Source organism: Phoca vitulina, unplaced genomic scaffold (genome assembly GCF_004348235.1).
Source record: "Phoca vitulina isolate PV1807 unplaced genomic scaffold, GSC_HSeal_1.0 scaffold40, whole genome shotgun sequence".
Taxonomy (NCBI): domain Eukaryota; kingdom Metazoa; phylum Chordata; class Mammalia; order Carnivora; family Phocidae; genus Phoca; species Phoca vitulina.
In genome coordinates, this window is record NW_022589743.1 from 3,394,890 (window position 1) to 3,422,767 (window position 27,878).

Genomic DNA, 27,878 nt, shown 5'->3' on the forward strand with positions numbered 1-27,878 from the left:
CGCGCGTCATCTCCGCGCGCCGGAAGCTACGCGCCGACTTCCTGCCGCGGGGCGCAGCGGCCCCGCCTTCCTCTGGTGGCCGGGCGTGGAGAAGCTCGGCGAAGCCCCGCGGCCGGGAGGACGGGCGAGCGCGGACGCGGGGGCGCGGCCTGGTTGTCGGCGGCGCGCTCCCCACTCACGTGGGCGCCTCGGACCCTCGCGTTTTAGCGCGGCTGCCGCCCGCCGCCACCCAACCTCCGGCTGCCGGCCAGTGCTCACGGCCGCCTGCTCTGGGCCAGGCGCTGAGTCGGCCCCAAACCTTCCAAATTGAGCATGAAACACAGCCCATCAGCTCTAATGGAGCCTACCTGTTGGAGTCACACGCAGCGATTCTGACTAGGGCAGACCTTAGAGTTAAGAACCTGGATTTTGGAATTAGATAGCCTGGCTCCCTAGCTCACTTCCACTGCGTATGGTCCAGTAACTTCAGGCAAAATCCGGAATCTCTTGTGTTCTAGTGTCCACAGTTGGTATAGAGTAATACCTACTCATGAAGTTGTTGCGGGGATGAAGTGAGAAAATCTGTAACAAAGCATTTAGTGCAACGCCTAACATAGAAGTCAACAGCAGCGGGCGCCTGGGTGGCTCAGTTGGTTAAGCGACTGCCTTCGGCTCAGGTCATGATCCTGGAGTCCCTGGATCGAGTCCCGCATCGGGCTCCCTGCTCGGCAGGGAGTCTGCTTCTCCCTCTGACCCTCCCCCCTCTCATGTGCTTGCTCTCTCATTCTCTCTCTCTCAAATAAATAAATAAATAAATCTTTAAAAAAAAAAAAAAAAAAAAAGAAGTCAACAGCAGCTATGATTGTTATTCATCAGATTGGGAGTGGGATCAGCCATCTGTGTGTTTAGAAAGCGCCATAGGTGCTTTCTATAGCATTGAGCCTAACAAAGGAGCTAATGAAGGATTCTTAAGTCAGGAAGTTGTTACTTGACTTGTTAGATCAAATTCTTGTTTTAGAAAAGTTAGTGACAAAGGGGGCGCCTGGATGGCTCATTCCGTTAAGCGTCTGCCCTCAGCTCAGATCATGATCTCAGGGTCCTGGGATGGAGCCAGGATTAGGGCTCCCTGCTCAGCAGGGAGGGTGCTTCTTCCTCTCCCTCTGCTGCTCCCCCTACTTGTGCTCTCTCTCTCTCCTTCTCTCTTTGTCAAATAAAATCTTAAAAAAAAAAAAAGTTAGTGACAACCTAGACTTAAGTCAGTCATAGCAATGCAACCTAGAAATGATGCAAGCTAGAACTAAGATAGTGGCCATGAGGTAGAGAGAATGGGACAGTTTCAGGAGATACTTGGAGTGCAGAATGGTAAAACTGGTAGGATGGAGACAGAGTGGGTAGGAAAAAGTGCTCGGTTTTCTGTCTTGGGCAACAGGGCGGTGCCATTTGGAGAAGGGGGTGGGGGAACAGGGACTGAGACCACAAGATGAAGCTGGGGAAATAATTAAGGGTGATTTTGAACATGTTGAAATTGAGGTCTCTGTGACATCACAAGAGAGATGACCAACGGTCATTTGGATGTATTAGTATAACGATCTACATAAAAAGCTGGGCAGAGCTACAGATCCAGAATCATCAGCAAGGTGAAATCACGAATGTGAATAATGTTACCAGAGGTTTCAAGTAAAAGGATTAGAAGAAGATGTGATCAGAGATTTGTAACAGGATATTTAGCCACCATTTTGGACCTTGAGGGATTATGGAGCCATGACCCAGGTCCCTGACCTGAGGATTTCATGGAGCAGAGCTATACACCAGCCTTGAGCTACCTGCCTCTGGATGCTTATAAGAAAGAGAAATAATGTAGTCTTACCAAAGCCACTGTTTGCTTACCAAAACACAGGTGTTTTTCTGTTATTTGAAGCAGAATCTAATGTTAGCGGATACAAGGACCAAGGCTAAAATAATCATTCTGCTTTTTGTAGTCTTATTTCAGATTCACCCTCAGACACACCCTTAGACCCTGAGTTCAGATAGTCTAAGTCCCCTTAGAAACAAACTTCCCCAGACACAGATTTGCTCCTCCAACACATACTAGCCTTTTCAGACACCCTCTCCTAAAACACTGACCTTCAATATACCTAGCCACGCCTTTCTGCAAAACAAGTAGCCCCTTATATACACACATTTACCTCCTATTCTAATATTCTTACTACACCACTCCATAACACAAAAATCTGGTCTTTTCCTGACTCACTGACACACATAGACACACCTGCCTCATTTCTCACTCTTTGACTCACACCGTATGACCCCTTAAGATACATGCACTGATCCCTCACTCACACTCATGGCTTCAAATTTATTCATACCCTCAAATGCATACACACTCACTCTTATAGGTGCAAACATTGGCCGGAGACACACCTGGTTACCACACTCAAGCGGACACGCTCATTCCCTTATTCAGACACATTTGTTCTCTTTCATAATTTTAGAGAAAGTATGTTGACCAGTAATGAGCTGGTAAATGTTTAACAACCCCCTCTCCAGGCTGGGAAGGAGGAGCTCTGATTTATAGCATTTGTCAATTTCCATGGTGTACTCTGGCCATGGCCAATTTCAAGCTAACAATGATTTTATGACCTTCTCACAAAATTCCTGACAATTTCACAATGGCTCTCAGAAGCGCTCAGCTCCAGGATACCCTGAATGCAGATCATCACACATGCTGTCACTTGCTTTAAGTGACTCACTGGCCTTAGGCACAGGGTGGCTAAGAGCATGGGACTTTAATTCTCTACCTCATGGAGGCAGTGTAGTGCGTGGTTAACAGCTAGTATGTTAAAGTGCTGTGATGAGGCTCTAGATGAGGTTTATAAAGAGCTGAGCACAATGCCTGGCCCATAATAAGAACATTGTACAAATTTATTCTAAATAACCGTTTCTGATTCGCTCACCCCCAGAGACACCCAAGACTCCAGAAATAGAGAGCCAACTATCCCCAAGACAACCGGTCCCACCATAGAGAATCGCTAAACTATATCTTCTGAGCGAAGGCATGGTCTAAATTGTGTGGTACACACTCTCCAAACACAAGGAGTTTAGAGGAGAGGAAACGTAAAATGTCAGAGCTGGAAGAGATTGCACGCGGGCAGCCCTCGGGCAAATTCAGTTCTCAAAAGTGTTTTGTTTGGTCAGCAGAAAGCGTGTCTCTTCCATTTTCACAGTCCCCATCCTTCCCATTATCTTACACCCTCCCCACTCTGCTCAATTATGCCACTGGCCCAGCCCTTCAGCCAATCCCGCTTGCCACTCCCCGATTGAAAACTAATACCCTTGTATTTTTAAATTGAGGTTTAGGTGGGTAAATGATAAGCAAAGTTAACTTTTATTGACCATTTACTTTGTGCCAGGCACTATCTTAATTAATACTTCCTTCAAACGTATGAGTCGGGTACTTCCAAATCTTTTCACAGACAGGAAACCCACTCAGAGAGAGGAACTAACTTGCCAAGTCACAGACCTAGTAAGTGATTTGAGTCTTTGAATCGAGGTGTGTTTGACTCGTGTCTACTAAAATACGACCAGATCAAGGGGAGAGAGGACATTCTAGGCAAGATAGCCCACGTGAAGGGGGTAGGAGACATAGCCTTCTAAGGATACCAGGCATTGGGAGAAGGCAGTGGACTGAGGGGAGAGGGAGAGCTTTGAACACTAGAAGATAAAGGTGTTGACTTTTGGACAAACTGAGTTGGCCCCTTTCCCTTCACTCCCACTCCCACCACCCTAGGGTAAGCCTGGAATCCTGCAAGAGGATTCTCTTAGCTGGTCTTCCTTTTCCATTGTCATCCCTGTTCATCTCGGTATATAACCCTCACTCATGATGGTTTGGGAACGAAATAGCTCTTCAAACCTGCCCCCGCTCTAAGGATAAAATCCGAAAAGTTTTAACATGGCCTTTAAGACCCTTTCTCTGCCCGCCTGTCCAGCCTCTGTTTGTTCTAATCTCCCCATTGCTGGTTTCTCTTTGTAAGAATAACACTGAGGTAATATTCATTAAGGCTCCTCTCATCTTTTGGCCATCTTATCCTCGCCATCTCACTCAGCTTGGATGTCACTTTCTCCAAGAGGCCCTGAGACTCCCCACTCCATCTAGATGAGGCTGCTCTGTTCTTGTAGCTCTCTAGTCTTTCTTCACATGGCTTAGCATGTGACGTGATTCTTTTTTTGGGGGGCGCGGGGGGAGCAGAGGGAGAGGGAGAGAATCTTAAGCAGGCTCCATGCCCAATGCAGAGCCAGAGGCAGGGCTCGATCTCATGACCCTGAGATCTTGACCTGAGCCGAAATCAAGATTTGGAGGCTTAACCGACTGAGCCATCCAGGCACCCCAGCATGTTACATGATTATTAATGTGTGTGTGTGTGTGTGTGTGTGTGTGTAAGTTAAGGTCTGTCTCCATCACGGGACTGTAAATTCCTCCGGGACAGGGACTGTGCCCATTTCCTTGACTGCTGTATTCCCAGTACTTAGCACAACCCCTGCCTGTGTTAACTTTCCATTAAGTGTTTGTAAATAGATGAATTACAGATGCAGGTAGGAGCTGTATCTCGTTTTCATTGGGTGGCATGCACACACAGACACACATACATTAACAGTGCTCAAGTAGACATTTGAGCAAGTTTTGACAATGGGCACAAGGATTTATTTCAGCTTAAACTTGACTGGTTTGGATTCTCTTGGGTACCCTGGAGTGGAGCTGAGTCCTGAGTGAGCGAAGGGCAGAGTCCAGGCCCGAGCTGGGTTTGGTCTGAGTCACTGAAATCTGGGGAGAGTGGAAAGAGGAGGGGAAGTGGTTGGAGAGGAGGGTCATTATCTACTCGGAGTCAGCAAAGTAAACTCATCCTGGCACCCAGCCATGGTTCAGCTGCTCCTACCTCCCAATTACCTTTTTAATTATAAGTAAGCAAAATAATTCTGAAAAGCACCCACCTCTCTATGGAGAATTTCTCATACTCTCCTCCATGGTTCTGGTCACGTTCCTCTTGCCCTTCCTGCCCTCTGCAGGAAGCCATCCCAGATCTGTTCCCTCTATCCCTCCCTAGCTCGCCCGCAGCGAAGTCTGAAAATGTGTTTTGGTTTCCAAGCCTTGGTGTCTGCATCTTGAATGAGTGTTCTGTCTCACCCTTTAGGTAGATGGACCCCTTCGTGGTATTTAGCCATCCCTTGTTTCTGGGACATAATAGATTAAAGGACTTTCTGGCTGGTGAGATGGACCAATGAGACCAACAATGGCTATAGATGGGCAACATACCTCCAACTCCAGGGGCCATGGGACTAGGGTAGAGAGGGAGAGCTGAGACCAGGATGGGCAGCTTAGCTCAGGTGGGCAGGGGAGGTGAGCGCAGCCTCTCACCCGGATGAGGAGACCCAAGTGCAAGCAGTAATGACAACGGCCGACATTACTGAACCATTACTCCTCCCGGGTTGCTCTCCGCTCTTTCCTCGGATTATCTTATTTAAACCTGACAACAATCCCACAAAGTGGTCTGAATAAGCCTTGTTTTCATGAGAACACTGAGGTTCAGAGAGGCTTATTAGTTTGCTAGCACGTGCTGGGGTGCCGATCCGAACCCATGTCCGGCCCCAAAGCTCAAGCTTGTAAGCACTACACAAGACGCCCAAAGCCACCCGACAGCCCCACCTGAGCCTGCAGACTTCCATCTGATCCACCATCCAGGCCAGCAGCTCTCGAATCAGTAAATCCTTGAGCAAATCTTCATCACTGGGCTTCTTGGGTAGGGAGCTGCCAAGGAGAAAGCCTCAGGCAGGCTGTTTGAGCCTGGGCCCCACCCGGAGTGAGTAAATACAGGGCCTGGGACTCCACAGGGCAGCTGGGTTGGGGGGAGGGAGTCAACACAGCTGCCTCTCCTTATCTCAGCTTTCAGAGCTCCACCCTGATCTGTGGGCCAGGGGAACAGGGGCTCTTCAGCACAGGCAACGCTGAACAGAATTCAGGTGGGAGACACCCCACCCGTCCACCTCTGTGAGCATCCCCGAATGCATTCCCCAAACCCAGGAGATTACTTTGGGGACATTCACTCTTTAGAATGGTCCACAGATTCCTCAGCTTCCTCAGATAGGGGGTAACTGATGTCAAGGGACTGGCCTTCAAAGGGTCCCTGTTCCTCAAACAGCCTTCCTGAGGTCTGTCGGGGAGAAGTGGGGAAGCCAGTTCCTGAGGTCTCCCTGACGTCTCTTTCGCTGCCCCTCCTTGACTCTGATTCTGCAGACTAAAGTCATCAATCTTAGGGAGTCTGGTCCCAAACCCCTCCTAGGACCCCAGCCCCTATTCCTCCTCGGCTTCTCCCTTCAGCCTGGGCTGGCCTCCAGGAGTTTCTTGAAGACCCCTCTCTGAACTGGGAGTGGAGGGGGATGCTTATCTGGGGCCTTGCTCTGCTCTGGGGTCTGGGAGAGGGAACAATGAGGCCCTGCCCCCACCCCTTCCCTTGTGGGCTGACTCACCCCTGCTGCTCCCTCGCCTCCTCCTTCCTGTTCGATTGATGGGCCAGCTCCAGGGCCCCGGCGGCCTCCCTCTGGGTGATGTTGTGTTTCCAGCTGGTAAGGTAAAGACGCGGGAGTGGGTGGGGCTGGGGAGGCTCCAGATGTTCTCCAGCCCAAAGGCTCCGATCTTTCGGGACCTTAATCCAAGTTGCAGAGCAAACCTCTTTCTCCATTCAAACGCCCCACTGCTTGTCCTCAGCGGCCACTGTCCGGCTTTTCAGCATCTACCACCGTGCCGACCGAGCAGCCAGCACGAGGTAAGAGACTTGGCCGAGAGAAGGAAGAAGGACCAAGTCCGCAGTGGCCACCACTGCCAGCAGCATCTCAGCTCCCTCTGCCTTCGCCCCCAGCCCTGTGGGGCTCCTCTGGGAGCCCCTACCTCTTCCCTGATCCCTCTCCTTAGAAGAAAAGGAGTGGAAAATTGCCTTGCCCCCCCCCCCCCACTGAGCAGTTGCCTGAGCCCTGGTCAGGGCCACCGTGTCGCCCAGCTCACCATCGGTGCCTCAGTGAAAGGCACCATGTGGGGCTGGGAGGCGCCGGCCCGCGTGGCCCGCGTGGCATCCAGTGTGCCCGGAGGTACAGCCAGCCCCGGGCTCCGGAGGGAGTGTGTGCTTCGACTCACTCGTTCTTCTTCCCCTTCTGCGCCAGCAGCCAGTTCACAAAGTCTTGTTGGCGGATCTTGTCCATGGCGATACTGTAGTCACTGATGAAGGTCCCCTCAGCATACCTGGGGCCTCGAGGTCGGGAGCCACTGACCTTAGAGTGGCCTCTGAGGGGCAGGGAGAGGAGAGAGAGAGAAGCCAGGACAACGCAGGACCGGAAGGGGGTGAGGGGAAGCACCATGCAGGGGCAAATGATTGTCACCGACAGGAGGCCAGTGTCTGAGAAAAATGCCCTGGTTTCTTGGGAGTCCGTTTTTATGCAGACCCCCTCTTGTCTATGCATCAAGCCCCTGGGACTTTATCCTCAGCTTTAGAACCCACTTCCTGCATCCTCGGTGTGTGTGACTCTGGCTTCGGGGCAAAGAGGGATCAGGGGTCCCCCTCATCCCAAAGGACTGATCTCAGTTCCCTCCTTTGCTCCTCTTGCCTGGCCCACCCCGATTCAAGGCTTTGTTCCCAGTCGATAGGAACAAGAGTGAGCTCCTCCATAACGGCCCTCACTGTGTGGCAGGTCCTCTGTAAGCCCTTTACTACACAGACTCATTTGACCCTCATCACCCCTAAGAAGTAGACACTATTTCTATGCCCTTTTTGTGATTGAGGAAACCAAGGGGCAGAGAGATTCATCTAGCACATCTCTTAGGTGGCAGATCCAGGATTTAGCCTCAGGCGGTCCGGGCCCAGGTCTAAGTGCGCAACCTCTGATGTTGCCCCAACTCGCACCGGTCTGACGGCCGTGCCTCCCATCTACAGGATGCAGTGGATGGACCACATGGCTAGTTCCTGCATCCGACAGGGCGCAGCTCTTTACTCAGACAAGTCTCTCGGTCCTCCAGAGCACAGAGCCCCCTGCTCCATGTGTTCATGACACTCTGCTCCCCCACCCCACCCCCGAAGTGCTCAGGACAGTTTGCAACTCGCCTAGGTGGTTCTTTGTTGCCCCCTGGGGCCCGTGTGTTCCACGAGGCATTTGTGGACCACTCAGCACTAATATATCTCCTGTGGCTGGCGTGCAGGGGGCCCTCTCCACAATTTGATCAAATGCACATAAATGAATGGTTAAGGCTTTCCTTAGGAAGGGAGATACTGTCATCTACTTCAGACACTTAACCACTGAGAAGTCCTTCCAGAGATCTAACCACAGTCTCTCCCCTGTGGCAACAGTAGCTCGTAATAAATACTCTCGGGTTCTGTCCTCACTCTGCACACAGACGCTGGCCGGTTTTCCCCTCCGGCTTCTTTCCTCTTGGCCTGGGATTCCTCCCTTTCCCACCTCTCCCCCGGAGAACCAGAACCGGGTCATCCTCCCTTGTGCCCAACCCCTCCCCTGCAGCCCTACCTGGAGTGACCCTCCGCCTTCTCTCCCAGCACCACTGCCAGGAGCAGGGACCCCAGCAGGAGACCGAAGATCTTCACAGCCACCATCTTCCAAAGGTGATTTCCTGAGCAAAGAGAGAAAAGGGACCGGGCTGAGGGAAGCACCGTGCTCAGAGATAGTCAGCATGGCCAGCCATGTCCCGCTGACGCCCCAGAGCATGTGTGGGTTCTGCAAGCTGGGGGCACTGAGCTCTGGACGAGGGCAGCAGGGGAAAGGTCCAGGCAGGAGAAAGCAGCCAAGACCCGTGGGCCTGACTGCCCCCTTCCCGGCTCCGGTGGCCGGACCTCACCGGCATGTGGTTTGGTGAGTCTCCCCTTGGAGCCTCCAGAATCCATAGCAGCCCGCCTTCCAGCTGTCGGATTGGAGGTCACCTAAACCATCACAGCCCTCTTGCCCCAAGTGAAAGCCACAAGTAGGACCATTCCATCCTCTCCTTCTCGGGCTTCACTCTCTCTACTCAGGGAAGCTCTTTCCAGGGTGCCCCTGCAGGAAGACGGGGTCCGGCAGCCCAAACATGGCTAGGTCTAGCTTTGGTTTTCAGGGCTTGGGAGGAAGGTTCCTCACTGCTCTTCACCCTACTGAAGACCCCCTGGGCCTTCAGACCTTGTTTGTCCTCCTGCCTTTGTCACCTGGGTGTTACAGGAATGCTGAGAGCTGCTTTCTTATTTCTCATGTAGATTGTCTCTCCAGTATCCCCTCCATCCATCCTCTGTCCAGGCCGCTCTCTTACCTGGCTTCCTTCCTGGCTCTTCCAGAAGGACAGGGCAGGGGTTTCTTCCTCCTACCTTCTGGTCCTTTGGAGCCTGTCTCAAGAAAGTCTGCTGTAGCTCCTTTATACCCAGGCATCACAGACCTGCTGATTAGCCTAAAAGCGCCTTATCTCAAGAAATTAGGTCCACAGCTCCCGCCACATTAAGTCCATTTTACGCGTAATAAAGTTGCCCTTTCCACCTGAACTGTGCTAATCGATGATTAACATTTGGGTATCTCCAGTTGCCCGGTGGGTAGGCCACTTTAAGTGTCCCCTTTCTTCTCCCCCCTCCTCCCATCTGAGCATGGGGCCGCGTATTCTTCTAGCCCTACTTCCTTTACAGGTGTCCTCAGTTAGAAAGGGTGCCTTAGGTCGGGTGGCACTAGCTGGGGTAGGACCGCTCCCACAGGCAAGAGGCTGCCCCTGGGTCCGAGAGGGTGGGGCACAGTCGTTGGAAACCCAGCTCTGGATAGTGGCCCACAGCTTTGGCAGTGCGGCAATGTCCCCATTGTGAAATCTAGGGGGGTATCCCAGCCGGCTGGGGAGAGGGCTGGAGAGTGAGAGGGTTGAGGGACCATGAAGGATGGGGGTTTCCTGGGGTAGCTGGGAACTGAGAACTTGCAGTCAAGCTGCCTTTCTGCATAGGGGCAGCATAGAGTGGGGGAAAGAAGTACTTACCCCTTGGGAACTTGAAGGAAGGTGGGCAGCCACAATTCTATCTGTAAAGGTTTATGACACCCAATGTGGACTTGTCTGTGCCAACAGACTGGGGGCTCTCCAGCGTAGGGGCTTTGTCTCCCGGATCAGACTGGGGGCTCTCTGAGATCAGGAGTGTGAACCACGGGGGCTATCATTCCCCATCCTACGGAAGCTTCTGGAGGCTAAGGGCCATGTCTGCCCCTTAGACTGGAGACTCCTCAAAGTACTGCGTCTGCCTTTCTCCAAGCGCTTAGTACATGCGTCTGTCCTCAGGGCTCAGTCTAGAAGGGACAGGGCGGAAGCTGCATTTTGGGCTGATCCCCAAGGCCGCCTTCCCAGGCTCTTCCTTCTCCACTCACCAGAGTGCTCTGAACCAGCAACAACCAAGCTCATGCTCTGCTTATTAGCTCCAGGGTCTAATAAAGGCCACTTTCCAGGTAAACTCTGGGGCCAGGAAGCAGCTCCAGCATGAAATTAAGTGCTTGTGTGGGATGAGAGGTCGCTGGACCAGGGGGGGCAATTCACCTCTGCTTCCTAGAAACCTCGCTCACCTACCACCCATTTTTTACCGTCTAGAAAAACTTCTCTCCGGGCAAGCTCTCCGAATTCCATCTCCTGGCTATCCACGGGCAGTGATTAGACGTCATTTCAGATTTGGCCTCCAAACGGGATGTGGGGGTGTTTGTGATCCTGCTTCCTGTTGAGCGACAGTTAATGGGCTCAGAAGTGTTTGTGTCAAGACCTGGGCACCCCTGCCTGGAGGCACAAGGTTATCCAAGAAGGGTGTACATCATTCCCTGGAAACCCTAGGTCTGATGCCAAACCAGAGTCAAGAAGGTTCTGGAATGGGTCCCTGCAGCTCTGAGTGCCTGCCTGGTGCTCTGGGGATTTGTTTTGGGGGCAGGCTGCTCTGAAGGCCAGTTTTGTTGCTTCAAATTCTCAGCCCACCCCCTCTTGGAGCGGACCTCTCGGCAGCCCCCCAACCTGTTTCCCTTTGATCTTTGGCTCTCAGGCCCTGCGGTGGACACACCAAGGAGAATGTAGCCTGGGCCCTGGGAGAGGAAGGAATGTGGGGAGGGTCAGGGGAGGAGATCAGAGAAGATGCCAGATGCTCAGGGGAGCCCAGAGCCCCCACCCCCAGAGCATCTCAGGAGGCTGGGGAATGGAAAAGACGGCCTTCTGAAGTTTCTAGGGATCGGAAGGGCCTGCTGGACTTGATAAAAATAGTTCAGTAAATCTACTGGCAACTCCACCAGCCTGTCTGCGCCATGAGAAGTGCCCTAGTGTGCGGGGTGGGGACAGGGAGGGGGCTCTGGCAGACCCTCAGTCCACTGGGGCGAATTTCCAGGATGTGAGGGGTCAGAGAGGTCACAGGGGATGGGAAAGCAAGAGGAAGCCCGGATACAAAGGCCAGTGGCCCAGACAGGTGGAGAGAGTGGGGGTGCACGAGGGGCGTCTAGGACACATGGAAGCCAGGCAATCAGCCCAGGAAGGGACCATGGCAGTATTGTTGCCCGAGAACCCCGGGGTCCTGCTTCCCAGACCCTCCCGACTTCTGACCGGGGCTCCAGGATGAGAACTGGCACAGCAGAAGAGCCTGTGGGGCTTGAGGACTCTGCCAGCTCCCGGCGGTGACTCACCACCCCTGCCACAGCCCGAGGGCCACCGCAGACATTCCAGGCCCAGCCGCATCACCAGGCCAGGGTGACTCAGACGGCCGGCTGCAGCCGGGGGGACTCTGCTTCGGAGGTTCACTTGGTCTTCAAGCTCCCCGGCTGACTCAGAAGACAGACATCCCTCTCTGAGCTCTCCTACACCAGGTGGCAGATTTATACTCTTCTCCTGCAGAGGAGACAGAGGGACAAACTTTGCTGAGTCATCGGGTCTATGCTGGATTCCTAGAAGGGTCACCTCCAGCTTTCCTCCCCAGTCATGTCGCAAACCCAGTCGTGGTCCCAAACATTTTTGCCCACATCAGCCCCAATACCCCTCAGACCAAGATACTGTTCAGAGGGATCTTTAAGAAAGAATATACTTAGTAAGATTATACTAACTTTGTATGGTGACAGATGGTAACTACATTTATGGTGGTGAGCATTTTGCAACGTATATAATTGTCGAATCACTATGCGACTTACCCCCAACGAATATAATATGTCAACTACACTTCAATTAAAATAAAGAAATAAAACTCTCCACTAAAAACAGGGAAGAGCGGTGCCTGGGTGGCTCAGTCGTTGGGTGTCTGCCTTCGGCTCAGGTCATGATCCCAGGTTCCTGGGATCGAGCCCCGCATCGGGCTCCCTGCTCCACGGGGAAGCCTGCTTCTGCCTCTCCCACTCCCCCTGCTTGTGTTCCCTCTCTCGCTGTGTCTCTCTCTGTCAAATAAATAAATAAAATCTTTAAAAAAAAAATAAAAAATAAAAATAAATAAAAATAAAAACAGGGAAGATACTACCTACAACCTCTCTTGGCCATCTGCTATAAGGAATCAGTTTGGAAGTCCCCTCTCAGTTCTAACCCCAATCCCTCTTGCTGTTTTCAAAGTCCATATTTTGTCCGCTTTTGTTCATCAAGAAAAGAGCTCAGCCCTTAGTAGCTGCGACCTAGTCCATGGGAAGAGAACTGTGGGCAGTGTTAGAACTGGGAGGGGTGGCCACACGGCTCTCACTTCCAGAGAGGGCAAGAGCTAGTGGTGCATTTAGGGTGAAAGGCCAAAGGGCCGGGAGTCCCAGAGAAAGTAGCGTTCCTGACCCCTTATCTGTCCTGTGGGAGAACCTCCTAGGGGAGGGCGGGGTGGGGTGAGAAGAGAGGGTTTCCCCTTCCTTTTCCCTGAACGGGGACAGCTTCCAGGGTCCCCAGTGAGGCCCCCCACCACACACCCATTCCTGTGATGGGTATGGGGAGCACCTTCTGCAACCTCAGCAACCACACCCTTCTTTAAGGAGACTAGGCAGTAGCCCGTGGGGTGGAGGAGCAGGTGTTCAAGCCCCAGCTCCACCCGCCAGCCACTGCCAGGTGAGGTTTGGATTTGGGCAAAGCCCTTATCCACTCTGAGCTTTGAGTTTGCCCATCTCTGAATTGGAGATAAGAAAACAGAATCTGGGGGCATCTGGCTGGCTCATGCGATGCTTGATCTCAGGGTGGTGAGTTCAAGCCCCACGTTGGGTATGGAGCCTACTTAAAAAACAAACAAACAACCTCCCCCCCCTCCAAAAGAAAACCAGAATCAGTCCTCCCTACCTCATAGGTAAGTGTGACATTAATGTCTTGTTAACTTGAAGGCATCCTACCAGTGTTGGTGGGTGGTATTCTCTACAATGATCTCCACCTCACTCTATGGTGAGCATTTGGTAAGATGAAAAAACAAAGCCAGGCTAGGATGCCTGGGTGGCTCAGTCGGTTAAGCGTCTGCCTTAGGCTCAGGTCATGATCTCGGGGTCCTGGGGCCGAGCCCCGCAGGCCAGCTACCTGCTCAGCGGGGAGTCTGCTTCTCCCTTGCCCTTCCCTCTCCCCCTACTCATGCTCACGCGCTCTCTCTCTTTAAAAAAAAAAACAACCCAGGCTGACTCTGCCCCTCACCTGGTACAGGGAAGGCTTGTGAAATTCCCTGTTAGGGGTGAGGGCTGTGCAGACAGGCCCGCTGATGTTACTAGTGGGGTGGGTGATTTAGAGCAACCTGCTCTTTCTGTGCTGCGGTTCCCATTTCTGTAAAATGGGAGTGTAAAGTTCCTACATCAAAGAATTGATTTGGGGGGGGCACCTGGGTGGCTCAGTCAGTTAATCACCTGCCTTTGGCTCAGGTCATGATCTCAGGGTCCTGGGACTGAGCCCTGAGTCAGGCTCCCTGCTCAGCGGGGACTCTGCTTCTCCCTCTCCCTCTTACCCTCCCCCTATTCATGCTCATGACCTCCCTCTCAATCTCTCTCTCTCTCTGTCTCAGATAATGAGAGACAGAATTGGTTTGGGAAACAAGTACACTGAGCAGATACATTGTGTTACACTGTATCTTGATACATTAGTGATCTTTCGCTGGGTAACAAATCACTCCAAACTTTAGCAGTGTAAAGCAACAGAGCATTCACTCTCTCACACAGTTTCTGAGGACTGGGAATCTGGCAGTGGCTTAGCTGGATGCTTCTAGCTCAGCGTCTTCATGAAGCTGAAGTCAGCTGTTGGCCGAGTTGCAATCTCAGAAGCCTGGGGCTGTAGCTCACCTTCCAACCTTGTTCCCACGACTGTAGGCTGAAGGCTTCAGTTCCTCACCATGTGGACCTCTCCACGCTTCTTCCCTCGGAGCAAAGTCATGCACCTAAGATGAAAGTCTAAGTGAAATTCAGAAATGACATACCATCCCTTCAGCTTTATGCTATTGGTCACATAGACCAACCCTGGTATGATGTGGGAGGGACTGCACAAGGCTGTGAATACCAGGAGGTAGGGATCATTGGGGGCCACCTTAGAGGTTGGCTACCATATACATAATCTGCCCTAAAAAATATTGACCATTATTGTTATTATTACAGAAGGTGCTAGATTCATGAGACATTTCTGTTCATCGCCATGAACTCATTTAGTATCTACTTATATTTATCTCAGTCCCCTTCTCTCTGCAAGAGTGAGAATTGAGATGATTTTATATACAGAAGACAGATAAAGCAAGAAACTTCTCTAATATTCCACAAAGACCAGCAGAGTACAGATATCAAAATGAGTTGTATTCTAAGACAGTCCTTGCTAGTTAGGCAGAAAATACTGCATGGGACATACTTATACTAAAAAAATGTTTTTAGGGGCACCTGGGTGGCTCAATCAGTTAAGCATCTGACTCAAGTCATGGTCTGGAGGTACTGGGTGGGACCCAGCCCCCGCTCTCCTGTTGTCAGACTCTGCACTCAGTGGAGTCTGCTTTTCCCCCTCCCTTGCCCCTCCTCTGGTCGTTCTCTCTCTCTCTCTCTCATAAATAAAATCTTTTTTTTAAAAAAAGTTTTTAACTTGTTGTTTATCTGAAATTCAAATTTAACTGCACATCTTGTACTGTTATTTGCCATCTCTGGCATCCTGGCCTGGAAAGCTTTTTAAAATCCCCATGGCTTGGGGCGCCTGGCTGGCTCAGTCAGTAGAGCATGCGACTCTTGATCTCAGGGTTGTGAGTTTGAGCCCCACATTGGGTGTGGTGCCTACTTAAAAATAAAATAAAATAAAATCCCAGTGCCTCAGCGCCATCCCCAGAGATTCTGATGTCATTAGCCTGGAGGTTTTTTAAAGCTTTCATTTTATTTTTTTATTTTTTTTTATGTTTTATTTATTTATTTGTCAGAGAGAGAGCACAAGCAGAGAGAGCTGCAGGCAGAGGCAGAGGGAGAAGCAGGCTCCCCGCTGAGCAGGGAGCCCGATGCAGGGCTCGATCCCAGGACCCTGGGATCATGACCTGAGCCGAAGGCAGACGTAAAGCTTTCATTTTAAGATAATTTAAAACTTACAGGGAACTTGCAAAAGTAATACAGATACACCAATTACCCACAGATACACCGATTTTTAGCATTTTGCCACTTTGTTCTATCATTCCATTATCTTATAAACATATGAAAGTCAATTATATACATTATGTTCCTTTACCACTTCATATTTTCATGTATATTTCCTTTTGTCTATGTGTGTGTGTGCATGTGTGTGTGTGTGCAGAAAGGTGATTTTATTAAAGCACGGGGACAGGACCAATGGGCAGAAAGAGCTGCTGCCCCATGTGTATTTCCTAAGAACAGGGAGATTCACACACATAACCACAATAAGTACAATGATGAAATTCAAGAAGTTTAACATTGATATAAAGCATATAGTCCATATTACAAGTTTTTCAATTGTCCCAATAATGTCTTTTGGGGTATTTCCCCTTCTTTATCAGATTCAGTCCAGGATCACATATTGCATTTGTCATGTCTCTTATTTTCCTTTAACGGTTTCTCTCTCAGCCTTTCTTTGTCTTTCATGATACTGACTTAAAAGAATAAAAGACTTTGTTTATTTATTTGAGAGAGAGAGAGCATGAGCAGAGGGGCAGGGAGAGGCAGAGGGAGAAGGAGAAGCAGACTTCCCACTGAATAGGGAGCCCAATGCAGGGCTCGATCCCAAGACCCTGAGATCATGACCTGAGTCGAAGGCAGATGCTTAGCTGACTGAGCCACCCAGGGGCCCCTACATTGACATTTTTGAGGGTACAGGCCAGTTAATGTTATCGAATGTTTCTTAGTTTGGCTTTGTCTGCTCTTTCTTCCCTATTAAATTCAGGTTATGCCTGGTGGCCAGAATACCATATAAAAATTAGTGTGTCCTTTTCAAGGTATTGCACATGGAGGCACAAGATGTCTACCTGCCCATGATTGATGATAATTTTGACCACCCAAAGTTTTGTTGGATTTTTCCACTGTATAGTTACTATTTTTCTCCTTATAATTAATAAGCAATTGACAGGGAGACACTTTAAGACAATGTAAATACCCCTTTCCTCATCAGACTTCCCCATCCTCAGATTTATTTAATAACTATTGATCCTTTTTTTTTTTTTTTTAAGATTTTGTTTACTTATTTGAGAGACAGAGAGAGAGAGAGAGCATGCGCAGGGGAGTAGGGGGAGAGGCAGAGGGAGAGGGAGAAGCAGACTCCCGGCAGAGCAGGGAGGCCGACGCGGGGCTGAATCCCAGGACCCCGATATCACGACCTGAGCCGAAGGCAGACACTTAACTGACTGAGCCACCCAGGCTCCTCACGACCATTGATTCTTGCTTGAAGAAATGAACCCGTCTTCACTACGATGATGGAAAATGGTTATTTTCCAATTCACCACTCCCTCCACAGTATAGAGGTTTTTAAAAACAGCATTATCAAGGTATAACGGACACATCATTAACTGCACATATTTAATGTAAAGTGTATAATTGATGTTTTAACATATGTCTTCCCCCATCAAACCATCATTACAATCAAAGTAGTGAATATTGGGACACCTGACTAGCTCAGCAGGTAGAGCAGGCAACTCTTGATCGTGGGGTAGTGAGTTCGAGCCCCATGTTGGGCATAGAGTTTACTTAAAAAAAATTGGGGCACCTGGGTTATGCAGTCATTGAGCGACCGAGTCTTGATCTCTGCTCAGGTCTTGATCTTAGGGTTGTGATTTCAAGCTCTGTGCCTACTTAAAAAAAAAAAAAATTAAAAAATAAAGTAGTGAACATATCTACCATCCCCCGAAATTTCCTTGAGCCCTTTCTCTCCTGCTCACCTCTTCCAACCGCTGACCTGCTTTCTGTTACTATAGATTAGTTTGTATTTTCTAAACTTTTATACAAATGGAATCATACAGTATGTATTCTTTTTTGTCTGGTTTCTTTCATTCAGCATACTGATTTTGAGATTCAGTTGTAGCATGAGCAATAGTCTTTTTTTATTGCTGAGAAAGATTCTTCTATCATATGAATATATTACAGTTTGCTTATCAATTTACCTGTTGATGAACATTTAGGTTGTTTCAAGTTTTTGCTATTACAAATAAAGCTGCTGTGAACATTTGTGGACAAGTTGTTTTATGGACATATGCTTTCCTTTTTCTTGAGTAAATACTGAGGATTGGGATATGTTTAACTTCTTAAGAAACTGCCAAACTGTTTTCTTTTCTTTTTTTTCCCAGGGGCTCAATAAAAACTTTTAATTATACTTCAGAGATTTTGTACAATGCGACAGTGGACGTCCACTGTTAATGTTCACAAGTCCACATTATCAGTCATCAACTGCATCAAAAATGTGGAACGCTTCACGAATTTGTGTGTCACCCTCACGCAGGAGCCATGCTAATCTCTTGTATCATTCCAATTTTTTAAAAAGATTTTATTTATTTATTTATTTGACAGAGAGAGACACAGCAAGAGAGGGAACACAAGCAGGGGGAGTGGGAGAGGGAGAAGCAGGCTCCTGGCTGAGCAGGGAGCCCGATGCGGGGCTCGATCCCAGGACCCTGGGATCATGACCTGAGCTGAAGGCAGACGCTTAACGACTGAGCCACCCAGGCGCCCCATATCATTCCAATTTTAATATACGCACAGCTGCAGTGAGCATTGCCAAACCGTTTTCTGAAGTTGGTTGTAACATTTGACGTGTGAAATGTTTGTTCACATTTTTCACCCATTTTGGGGGTAGAGGGTTGTTTGTGTTCTTGATACTGAATTTTAAGAGTTCTTTACATATTTTGGATACAAGTCCTTTATGAGATGCCTGATTTACAAAATATTTTTCTCCCAGTCTGTGGCTCGTCTTTTCTTTTCTTTCTTTTTTTTTTTTTTAAAGATTTTATTTATTTATTTGAGAGAGAGAGAATGAGAGAGAGAGAACACATGAGAGGGGATAGGGTCAGAGGACGAAGCAGACTCCCTGCCGAGCAGGGAGCCCGGTGCGGGACTCGATCCAGGGACTCCAGGATCATGACCTGAGCCGAAGGCAGTCGCTTAACCAACTGAGCCACCCAGGCGCCCCGTGTGGCTTGTCTTTTCATTCTCTTAATGGTTACCTTCTAGAGGCAAGAAGGTTTTTTTTTTTTTTTTTTTTCCTTTTTGAAATTTTGATAAAGTCCTATTAATCAATTTGGCTTTTTGAATTTTGCTTTTGGTGGCATATGTTAAGATATCTTTGCCTAACTCAAGGTCACAAAGGTTTTCTCCTAGAAGCCTTATAGCTTTTGGCTTTACAGTTAGTTATATGACCTAAATGATTAAAGTACATGATTGAGTTATTTTTTGTATATAGGATGGGATGTGGAAGGAAATTTATTTTCTGCATTTGAATATCCAATTGTTTCAGCACTATTTGTTGAAAAGATTATCCTTTCTCTGTTGAGTTGTCTTTACACCTCTGCATAAAATAAGTTGTGATGGGGTGCCTGGGTGGCTCAGTTGGTTGAGCATCTGACTCTTGATTTGCTCAGGTCATGATCTCAGGGTCCTGGGATCGAGCCCTATGTTGGGCTCTGCACTCAGCGAGGAGTCTGCTTGAGGATTCTCTCTCTCCCTCTGCACCTCCCCCTGCTATTTCTCTCTCAAATAAATAAATAAATCTTAAAAAAAAATTAAATTGTGGGGCTCCTGGGTGGCTCAGTAGGTTAAGCATCTGCCCTCGGCTCAGGTCATGATCCCAAGGTCTTGGGATCAAGCCCCATGTCGGGCTCCCTGCTCAGCCGGAGGTCTGCTTCTCCCTCTCCCTCTGCTGCTCCCCCTGCTTGTGCTCGCTCTCTCTCTCTGTCAAATAAATAAATAAATAAATAAATAAATAAATAAATAAAATATTTTTTAAAAGTCTAAATAAATAAGTAAATTGTGATATATGTGTGGGTTGTACTAGAATTTTTGTTTATTTATGTTTTAAGAAGATCAAGAGTTGCATGCTCCATGGACCAAGCCAGCCAGGCGCTCCATGCACTAGGATTTTTAAATGCTGCACTTACATAAGGGCAAGAACAAGGACTTGGGATCCAGGACAATGAGGCTGGAATCCTGGTTTTGCTGCTTATCTGTGGCATAGTTGATACAAAGTAGAAACCATGAAGCTACCCACCTTGGGTGTTTACCACATTTTACAACATCCTCTCTCTTTTCTTTTCTTTTCTGCTCTTCTCCTGGGCATAGCGCTGGAACCGGGAAAGCTGGTCCTAAGGAATGTTTCTCTAACCCTAGGCTCCCCAGATCCAGGATCTAAGAAGGAAGGAAAGAAAGTGTAATGGGCACAGTAGTATCCATAAACTATTTTCAGTCAGTTAGGATATCTCATGCAAATCAGACATTTGCTCCAGGCGAGGTTGTATGGACAAATTCCAATTCCAAGTCCCTTTACTTTTGGTGGGAATAGTATAACTTCTTGCCACTTATGTAGAAGCTCTGCTTAGCCACTCACTCTGAGAACAATTTATTACTTGGTCATCGGAATTTTTTGATAGGCAACATTTTTCAAAACACTGGGCTCATGGAAAAATAATAAAGGAGATCTTAGTTGATGAACATAATGGAAACGGCTCACTTAGAGAAAGGAAACAACATGGATCCTGCCCTGAGGTTTCCAGTGTGCTGAAAGGCGTGATCTCACAAGGAACTCCCAGACTGATGAGGCAGAAATGGGCTTCAGCCTTAGAGGTTTCCAGTGAATGTACACAAAAACAAAAAAGCTCATGCATGGGAGTTGAAAGGAGCAGTATATCAGCAAGATCCAGGACAGACTGGGCAGGTGTGAATCTGCGTGCTTGGTTCCTGTTTACCATGCTGGTCCTGAGTTTCAGTACACACCATCTCAGTTTATTATGAATACATGTATAATTAATCAGACCTTTAGCTAAAGTCAAGCCACATCCGTGATTGATCAGGGTGAGTTGCAGTTAACCCTCAACCCTGGTCGCTAATGGAAGATTTCTGGCTGCCTCAAATCTTGGAAGAATGGATGATCCAAAACTATTCCCTATTTGGTTTGTAAAGGTATTCCAGGGTGATTCATTTGAACATCCATTTGACTTTTTTTTAAGTTTGTTATAAAAACGTAATAGTCTAGAAATCTTGAAAAATATAGTAGAGTCAAGAGAGAGAGAAACGGGGAGAGAGAAAGGGAGAGAGAAACAGACAGGAATAGAGAGAAATCCACTAATCTTCTCAAAACCAGAGAGTTATTATTAACAGTGTTTTCCAGACTTTTTATTATTTCAATTAATTTTTGTTATGAAATATTTATACTTAAGAAAGATAACGTAAACCATATATGTACAGCTTAAAAGAATAAATAATAAAATACTTGTGTAGCTACCGCTCAGATTGAGAACTAGAACATCCATCCCCAATATCTTTGAAGTGCCCTGTGAGCCCCTCCACAATCATCCCTATGCTACTTCCCAGAATTAACCACATTCTGGAATTTTGTTTATCATACTCGTCCTTCCCTTCCCTTCCCTTCCCTTCCCTCCCCTCCCCTCCCCTCCCCTCCCCTCCCCTCCCCTCCCCTCCCCTTCCCTTCCCTTCCCTTCCCTTCTTTCCTTTCCTTTTTTCTGCAGAAAGCTTTATTGTTTCCATTTGGTCCATGGTTTGGGAGAGGGCTCCAAGGTGGTTAAAAGCCACCTAGCAGTTGCAGGGCTCTTCCTTTTCTTTAAAGTTCAACCTCTTCTGGATACATCCCTAAACAACACAATGTTACTTTTGCATATTCTTAAACTTCTATAAACGGAACCATTATGTGCATATTCTTCAGTCTCTGGGTTTTTCTTTTTGTTTATTGGTCAGAATTGTGAAATTCACTCACGTTGATACACATTGCAGAAGTTCCTTTATTGTGATTGCCTCCAGATTCCATTGTAGGACTATACCCAGCTTTGCTTATCCATTCTCCTTGGAGATGGACATTTGTAGGGTTTCTAGGTTTTGTTATTGTAAACAATGCTGCTATGAATATTCTTGTACACATTCTGGGTATCCATATGCAAGAGTTTCTGTAAGGTAATTTCTTGTCTTTAATGTACATGTAGCTTTTCTCATTGTTGTTAAGATTGGTCCAATCATACAGACTATATGAGCACAAATACTAAATTTTGTGATGTGCATTTTTTTTATAAACGTCCCCTAAGTTTTTCTAAACCCCTTTCAGACATAATTTTTTTTAAAGATTTTTATCTATTTATTTACTTTTGTGAGAGAGAGAGAGAGAGAGTGTGTGCTTGTGCACAAGTGGGGGGGAGGGGCAGAGAGAGAGGGAGAAGCAGGTTCCCCACTGAGCAGGGAGCCCAATGAGGGGCTTGATCCCAGGACCCCGGGATCATGACCTGAGCCGAAGGCAGACGCTTAACCAACTGAGCCACCCAGGCGCCCTGGACATAATTTTTAATGGCTGCATAATATTTTACCAACTGGCTATGTTTGAAGTTATTTGAAGATTTCCCTGTTTGTAAGCATTTATATTGCTCACAGTTTTTTTTTCCTAACAGTGATAAATAACATCTTTGTTCAGTTTTTTGTTGTTGTGATATTTTGAAAAGGCTAAAATTTTTGTTTTTAAAAATCATGGTATTAAAAAAAAATCATGGTAAAGGTCGGGCTCCCTACTCAGCGGGGAGTCCCGCTTCTCCCTCTGCCCCCGCAGTTGCAAGCGTGCTCGCTTTCTCTCTCTAATAAATAAATAAAATCTTTAAAAAATGGTAAAATATACATAACACAGGGGCGCCTGGGTGGCTCAGTTGTTTCACCTGCTGACTCTTGATTTCAGCTCAGGTTGTGATCTCCGGGTCCTGGGATGGAGCCCCGAGGTCCGGCTCTGTGCACAGCGGGAAGTCTGCTTGGGATTCTCTTTCTCCCTCTCCCTCTGCCCCTCCTGCTTGCTCTCTCTCTCGCAAATAAATAAATCTTTAAAAATAAATACATACAATTTTTAATTTTAGGGGCGCCTGGGTGGCTCAGTCCTTAAGCGTCTGCCTTCGGCTGGGGTCGTGATCCCACGTCCTGGGATCGAGCCCCAAATCCAGGTCCCTGCTCTGCGGGAAGCCTGCTTCTCCCTCTCCCACTCCCCCTGCTTGTGTTCCCTCTCTCGCTGTGTCTCTCTGTCAGATAAATAAATAAAATCTTTAAATTTTTTTTTAAATTTTAGCTATTTTTAAGTGTTTTAAGATTCCGTGGCATTAAGTATATTTACATTGTTGTGCAACCATCCCAGTATCCATCTCCAGAACTTTCTTCTCCTCTCAAGTTGAAACTCCATACACTAACTCCCCACTTCACCCACTCCTCCCAAGCCCTGGTAAGCATTATTCTACTTTCTGCCTCTATGAATCTGACTATTCTAGTTATCTCATACATATTTATCCTTTGTACCTGGCTTATTTTACTTAGCGTAATGTTTTCAAGGTTCCTCTATGTTGTAGCAGGTATCAGAATTTCCTTCTTTTTTTTAAATTTATTTTTATTTTTTTATTTTTTAAAGATTTTATCTATCCATTTGACAGAGAGAGACACAGCGAGAGAGGGAACACAAGCAGGGGGAGTGGAAGAGGGAGAAGCAGGCTTCCCGCGGAGCCCGACGCGGGGCTCGATCCCAGGACCCCGGGATCATGACCTGAGCCGAAGGCAGACGCTTAACGACTGAGCCACCCAGGCGCCCCAGAATTTCCTTCTTTTTTAAGGCTGAATAAAATGTTCTATATACTGGATTTTTGTTAGAAAAATTACTCAAAAGTGCAACTTCTACGTCAAATAATATGAATTTTTAAAGGTTTTTGTTGCCTTAAAATCGTTCTCCCACACAGCCATATGGAATGTTTTATTTCACTATATTCTTGCTAGTAATGAGTATTATAAATTAAAAACAAAACAAAGCACTTTGCTATTTTCATGACCTGCTTAAATTTGGCTTTAATTTAGCTGTTATAAAAATTGGTTTGCCTTCTCCTTCGTGTTCATAGCTGTATTGATAGGTAGGTATTCAATAAACATCTATTATGGGAAGCGGCTGTACCAGACATCCTGGGAATCACTGAGATGGGCAGCTGTGTGGGGGTGACACTTTTGCTTTAAATGACATACAAAATAATAAATCTTTACATGGTTAATGGGGTGCTGGCTACATTCCCATTAAGAAGACCCTAAGAGACCTGTTGGCAGGAAGTGCATGTGGACTGTCCCTTGAGATTGTCATCCTGGTTGGATGGCATCGAGATAAGGATGGCAAAGGGTTGTGCCAACTAACTCTGATGGTTGACATTGACTGCCTGAAGCCTTGAATTGAGAAGAACTCCAAGGCTACTTAACCAGACACAAGGTGAAGAGGATGCTCATCAATGGACATCAGGCATAGGACAGTCATGGGTACAAGTCTAGGGAGTGACAAGCCGAAAGATATCTCTTGCGTGCTGTTCTTGACGTAGACCAATCAGCCTTTTGAATGACTGAATTTACCTGTATTTAATCTGAGGATTGTGGAGTATTGTATTTACAAAAATTAAAACAAGGAAAGAAAGAAAGAAAGAAAAAGAAAGAAAGAAAGAAAGAAGAAAGAAAGAAAGGAAGGAAGAAAGGAAGAAAGGAAGAAAGAAAGAAAAAGAAAGAAACAAAAAAGAAAAAAGAAAAAGCATTACAGGCTGAACACAGCATTTTATTTGATCACACTGACCATGTCTTTCCAGATAGTATCAAAAGATACCTACTATGTATTTTTGGACACCTGTCAGCATTGTGTTGGAACTCCTTGGGTGATACATAGGCTGTGCCCTCAAGGATTTGATACATAAAATGCTAATAACAAAATCAGTTATAAGCAACATAAGACACAGGAAAAATGATACAAAGAAGTAAAAGTGTCTAGTGAATGTTCAGACAATAAATGCTGGGAGAACAGGGAGCTCTGTGGTCTGAATCAATTGATGTTCACCTCAAAAATGTAACGAGCTTTTTGTTTTGGTGTATAAAATAACTCAAGCATCTCTGTAGCCTTCCACTTCACCAGAAGTGACAGCTTGAATGATAGCAAGTTAGTGATAGAGGGACAGGAAAAAGGAAAAGGGAAGGAATGAAGTATAGAAAGTTGGGATAGGTTTATTGATTAAAAAGAGGAAAGAAATGAGTTGGGGGCAGAGGAGCCAAAGAAGAATAAAAAGGGGAAGAGAAGTAACAAAGAAAAAAGAAAAATTAAAAAGAGGGTAAAGGGAAAGGGGGAGGAGGAAAGGAATTGACAGTGTCGGGAGTAGGAAGAAAAATGGAGGAACAAAAGGGGGGGGAGAAAGGGGAGGGGGGGGGGCGAGGGGCAGGGAGGAAGAGGAAGATAGGGAAGGACATCATGAACCTCATTTCAAAGCAATTTAGAAATAACTCTAATATTTATTTTCTACACACTTTGTAAACACATTTTAGAAGTGAAAAGAAAATCATAAAAATGTATTGAACAATTTAGCATATAAATGCTTACCAAATACTTTCAGGTTATGTTTAAGAATGGAAATTAAGTTGTGTTAATAATTTTTTAAAAATTGAGAGTGTTTTTGGGAGAGGTGTGTGGACCAAAACTCTTTCTAGATAGTTGACCCATGAAAATCAGAAATCATTTTTTAGAATTATATCTCAGCTTAGTCAAACAACCAAAATAACATTCTAGTAGGCTGGGTCCCTTTTCTTTGTAAAACTGATTTGTTTTACAGAGACAGATGAAGTGTTTTTAATGAGTATTTTGGTGATGAGGTATTAGTGAAATAGTATGTGTGTATAATTTTTTTAAACCTAAATATAAAAAATCATAGTAGCATTCCCTCTTAAGCATTCTGAAATATTTGAGACAGCTCCTGGAAAAAAAAAAAAAAAAATCCTAACTAGCAACAGGAGTAAAAGCAATTAATCTTATCATCAGGAATAAAATTTTAAAGCAAACAAAAATAATTTGCTTTCTAGATAGAAACATTCTTTTAGTCTTAAAAAGCATAGATGTTATGTAGCTAAAACTGAATTAACTCCATGCAGTTTGATGTTGTAACTGATGCATTTTGAATTAGAATCATTTGCATACTTAGAAGCTATGTGGATGTCAAGTACCTAATTGTCTTATTACTATTTCCACTTTAAATAATATTGAGGTATGGATTTTCTCTCTTTTGTTGCTTTTTACAATTTGTTTTATTTTGAAAAATAACATTTCCTTGTCTTTTCTTGAATTCTACAATCTTCCCCCAAATTAACCTGTGACTTATTTTGCATTTTGTGCCACATAGGGACTACACAAAATTGCTCATTATCTTTTAACCAAATGATTTTAGAGTCAAAAAAATGCAAAAGGCAGCAGTCGTGTAGTGTGAGGAATGTTATTGACCATTTTCTTGTACGTTTGTCAATAGGGCTAGTGTGGTGTAGTTTAATTTACTCACAAACTGAATTTGGAACCATCTATTTTCCAAAAGTTAACAAAATAAACGATTCCCTTCCTTATCTGGAGGTTTCTACATCGCCAACCTGAGTCAAAACAAAACACTGAGCAGTTTTGTCACACAGGCTGCGTGACCCATAGAAAAACAGATGATTGTTCTTAAAGTTCTTTTTTGTCTTTGAGTCTTTTTAAACACATTTCTTTTTAAGGTCTTCAACATGGAACACTTTTCAATAATAATTTGAAGGAGGAAATTTTCCTTTGCTGTTTACAATTCCCTTACATTTTATGAGTTATCTTAAACACATAATTATCCTTATTTATTTGACAGGAGAAAATGCTTCATGTGCTTTTAAATTGGGACTCATTTACACTTCTTCAAAGTTTATGGGCATTTAAAAGAACCACAACAAGACTTCAAGTTGCTGGCAGAAACAAAATATCCCAAGGCAGTAACAAGGAAAAAACAAGCAAACAACAGAAAAATAAATAAAACCCGAGCAAACAAAAAACAAATTCCTCCAAGAACTGTGAAGTCTAAGTAGCCCTGTCTCAATAAATGTGAATTCTTTCTTTTTCTATATTTCATAGAAACCATAACTCTATTTCAAAATTGATTAGGATTCATTAGGAAATAAAACACAGAAAAGTTCTATTTTAATATATTTCCCTCCTAAGTGCTTTCCAATTTTTTGTGTCCTCCCTTTTGTAAAATGTGAACTTTTAAAATAGGAAGTCAAAGACAAATGTAAGATTAAAAAAGAAGTTTATATTCTGGGGATTTATTCAAATGAGCTAATTTAAGAGAAGAAAAAGTTATATGTTCCCAAATAACTATTCAGCACTTACAAAAGTTTAAAAAAAATCGATGTAACTTATATATCTAAAAATAACGATTAATGATTAACTCACATCTACTGGATTAAATGTTACACGTTGGTGAAAAATGACAGTTATGAAAATTTTGAGGCAGCAACGGTAGAACAGCAAGTGAAAAATGAAGATATACAAATAAGATGACAAAATCTCAAACTATTAGCAATGGACAAATATTGGGAAGAAACATTTAAAAATAAAATTAATACTCTAGGACAAGGGAATTGATTTTCTCATGTCATATTTCCATTTTGTTAAAAAAGTTGTTTTCTGTCTTTGGGTTTTTTTTTTTTTTCTCTCTGAATTTGTATGTCCACATTGAAGGAAAATAGATCAGAATCCCATCTTTAAAATGGAGTCAAGTTTCAGTGTTTCTGGATTCAGAGAATTGAATCCTGTTAACTAGACCAAACACTTCTCCAGGAAAAATGAAGAGGAAGGAGAGAGAGGAAGAGGAGAACAAACAAAACAAAACAAAACAAAAAAATCCCAATGATAGTAAATAAGTGGAATAAAATAATAAAAATAAAAATGTTATTAAAGAAAATAATTTATCCTGCAGCTATATTTTTAATTCTTACAAAGTTTGATACTGCACTGATGATCAATCTTTCTCAAAGAAGCTGTGTAGAAACAAAAGGGAAAACAAATACAATGTTTATTAGTTGTCTTTAATAACAAAAGAAAAGGCAGAAAAGGGGAATGATAAATTGTGGCATGGCATTCCAAGCTGGCCCATTCCTATCCCTATCCTAGGAATGTGAGTCTTGACAAGAAATAACCCTACCCTCAGGTTAATTTTAGTGCTGGGCTCACTCAGAGGGGAGATGAAGCACCAGTCAACATCATTCAGTGCCCCCAACCCCAGCCTAAAATAGCCAGATCACTGAGGCAAAACTGATTTGGGGGCTAAAAAGGTCTGCATCTCACCCCAGCTGTCTCCGCTCTCTTGTGTTCTTGCAGCCTCTGACTATACACAGAAGCCCTTGGTGGGGGCAGGGGGGAGGATTAGAATTCACTGAAACATCTGATTTTTAAAAAGAACTAATCAGTTTCAATTTAGCAATAGTTG

General features: G+C 45.7%; 1 protein-coding gene and 1 non-coding gene across 2 annotated transcripts; both read right to left on the reverse strand.

The window, feature by feature from the left end:
• Window positions 1-4,788: 4,788 nt before the first annotated feature.
• GIP (gastric inhibitory polypeptide) lies at window positions 4,789-8,624 on the reverse strand. Its single transcript, XM_032429241.1, has 5 exons — window positions 8,539-8,624; window positions 7,160-7,306; window positions 6,499-6,591; window positions 5,678-5,779; window positions 4,789-4,798 (listed from the first exon to the last, which is right to left on the reverse strand). Exons 1-5 carry the CDS (start codon window positions 8,622-8,624, stop codon window positions 4,789-4,791), a joined length of 438 nt encoding a protein of 145 aa, XP_032285132.1.
• A 9,191-nt stretch (window positions 8,625-17,815) lies between these two features.
• LOC116647772 lies at window positions 17,816-17,915 on the reverse strand. Its single transcript, XR_004302378.1, has one exon. It is a non-coding gene; the product is annotated as a U6 spliceosomal RNA (small nuclear RNA).
• Window positions 17,916-27,878: the final 9,963 nt, after the last annotated feature.

Coding starts and splice junctions, on each gene's coding strand:
- GIP (XM_032429241.1), bottom strand. CDS start 8,624: ATGGTGGCTGTGAAGATCTTCGGTCTCCTGCTGGGGTCCCTGCTCCTG. Junction 7,307..8,538: donor AAGGCGGAGGGTCACTCCAG/GTAGGGCTGCAG, acceptor CCTGCCCCTCAG/AGGCCACTCTAAGGTCAGTG. Junction 6,592..7,159: donor CAGAAGGGGAAGAAGAACGA/GTGAGTCGAAGC, acceptor TTACCTTACCAG/CTGGAAACACAACATCACCC.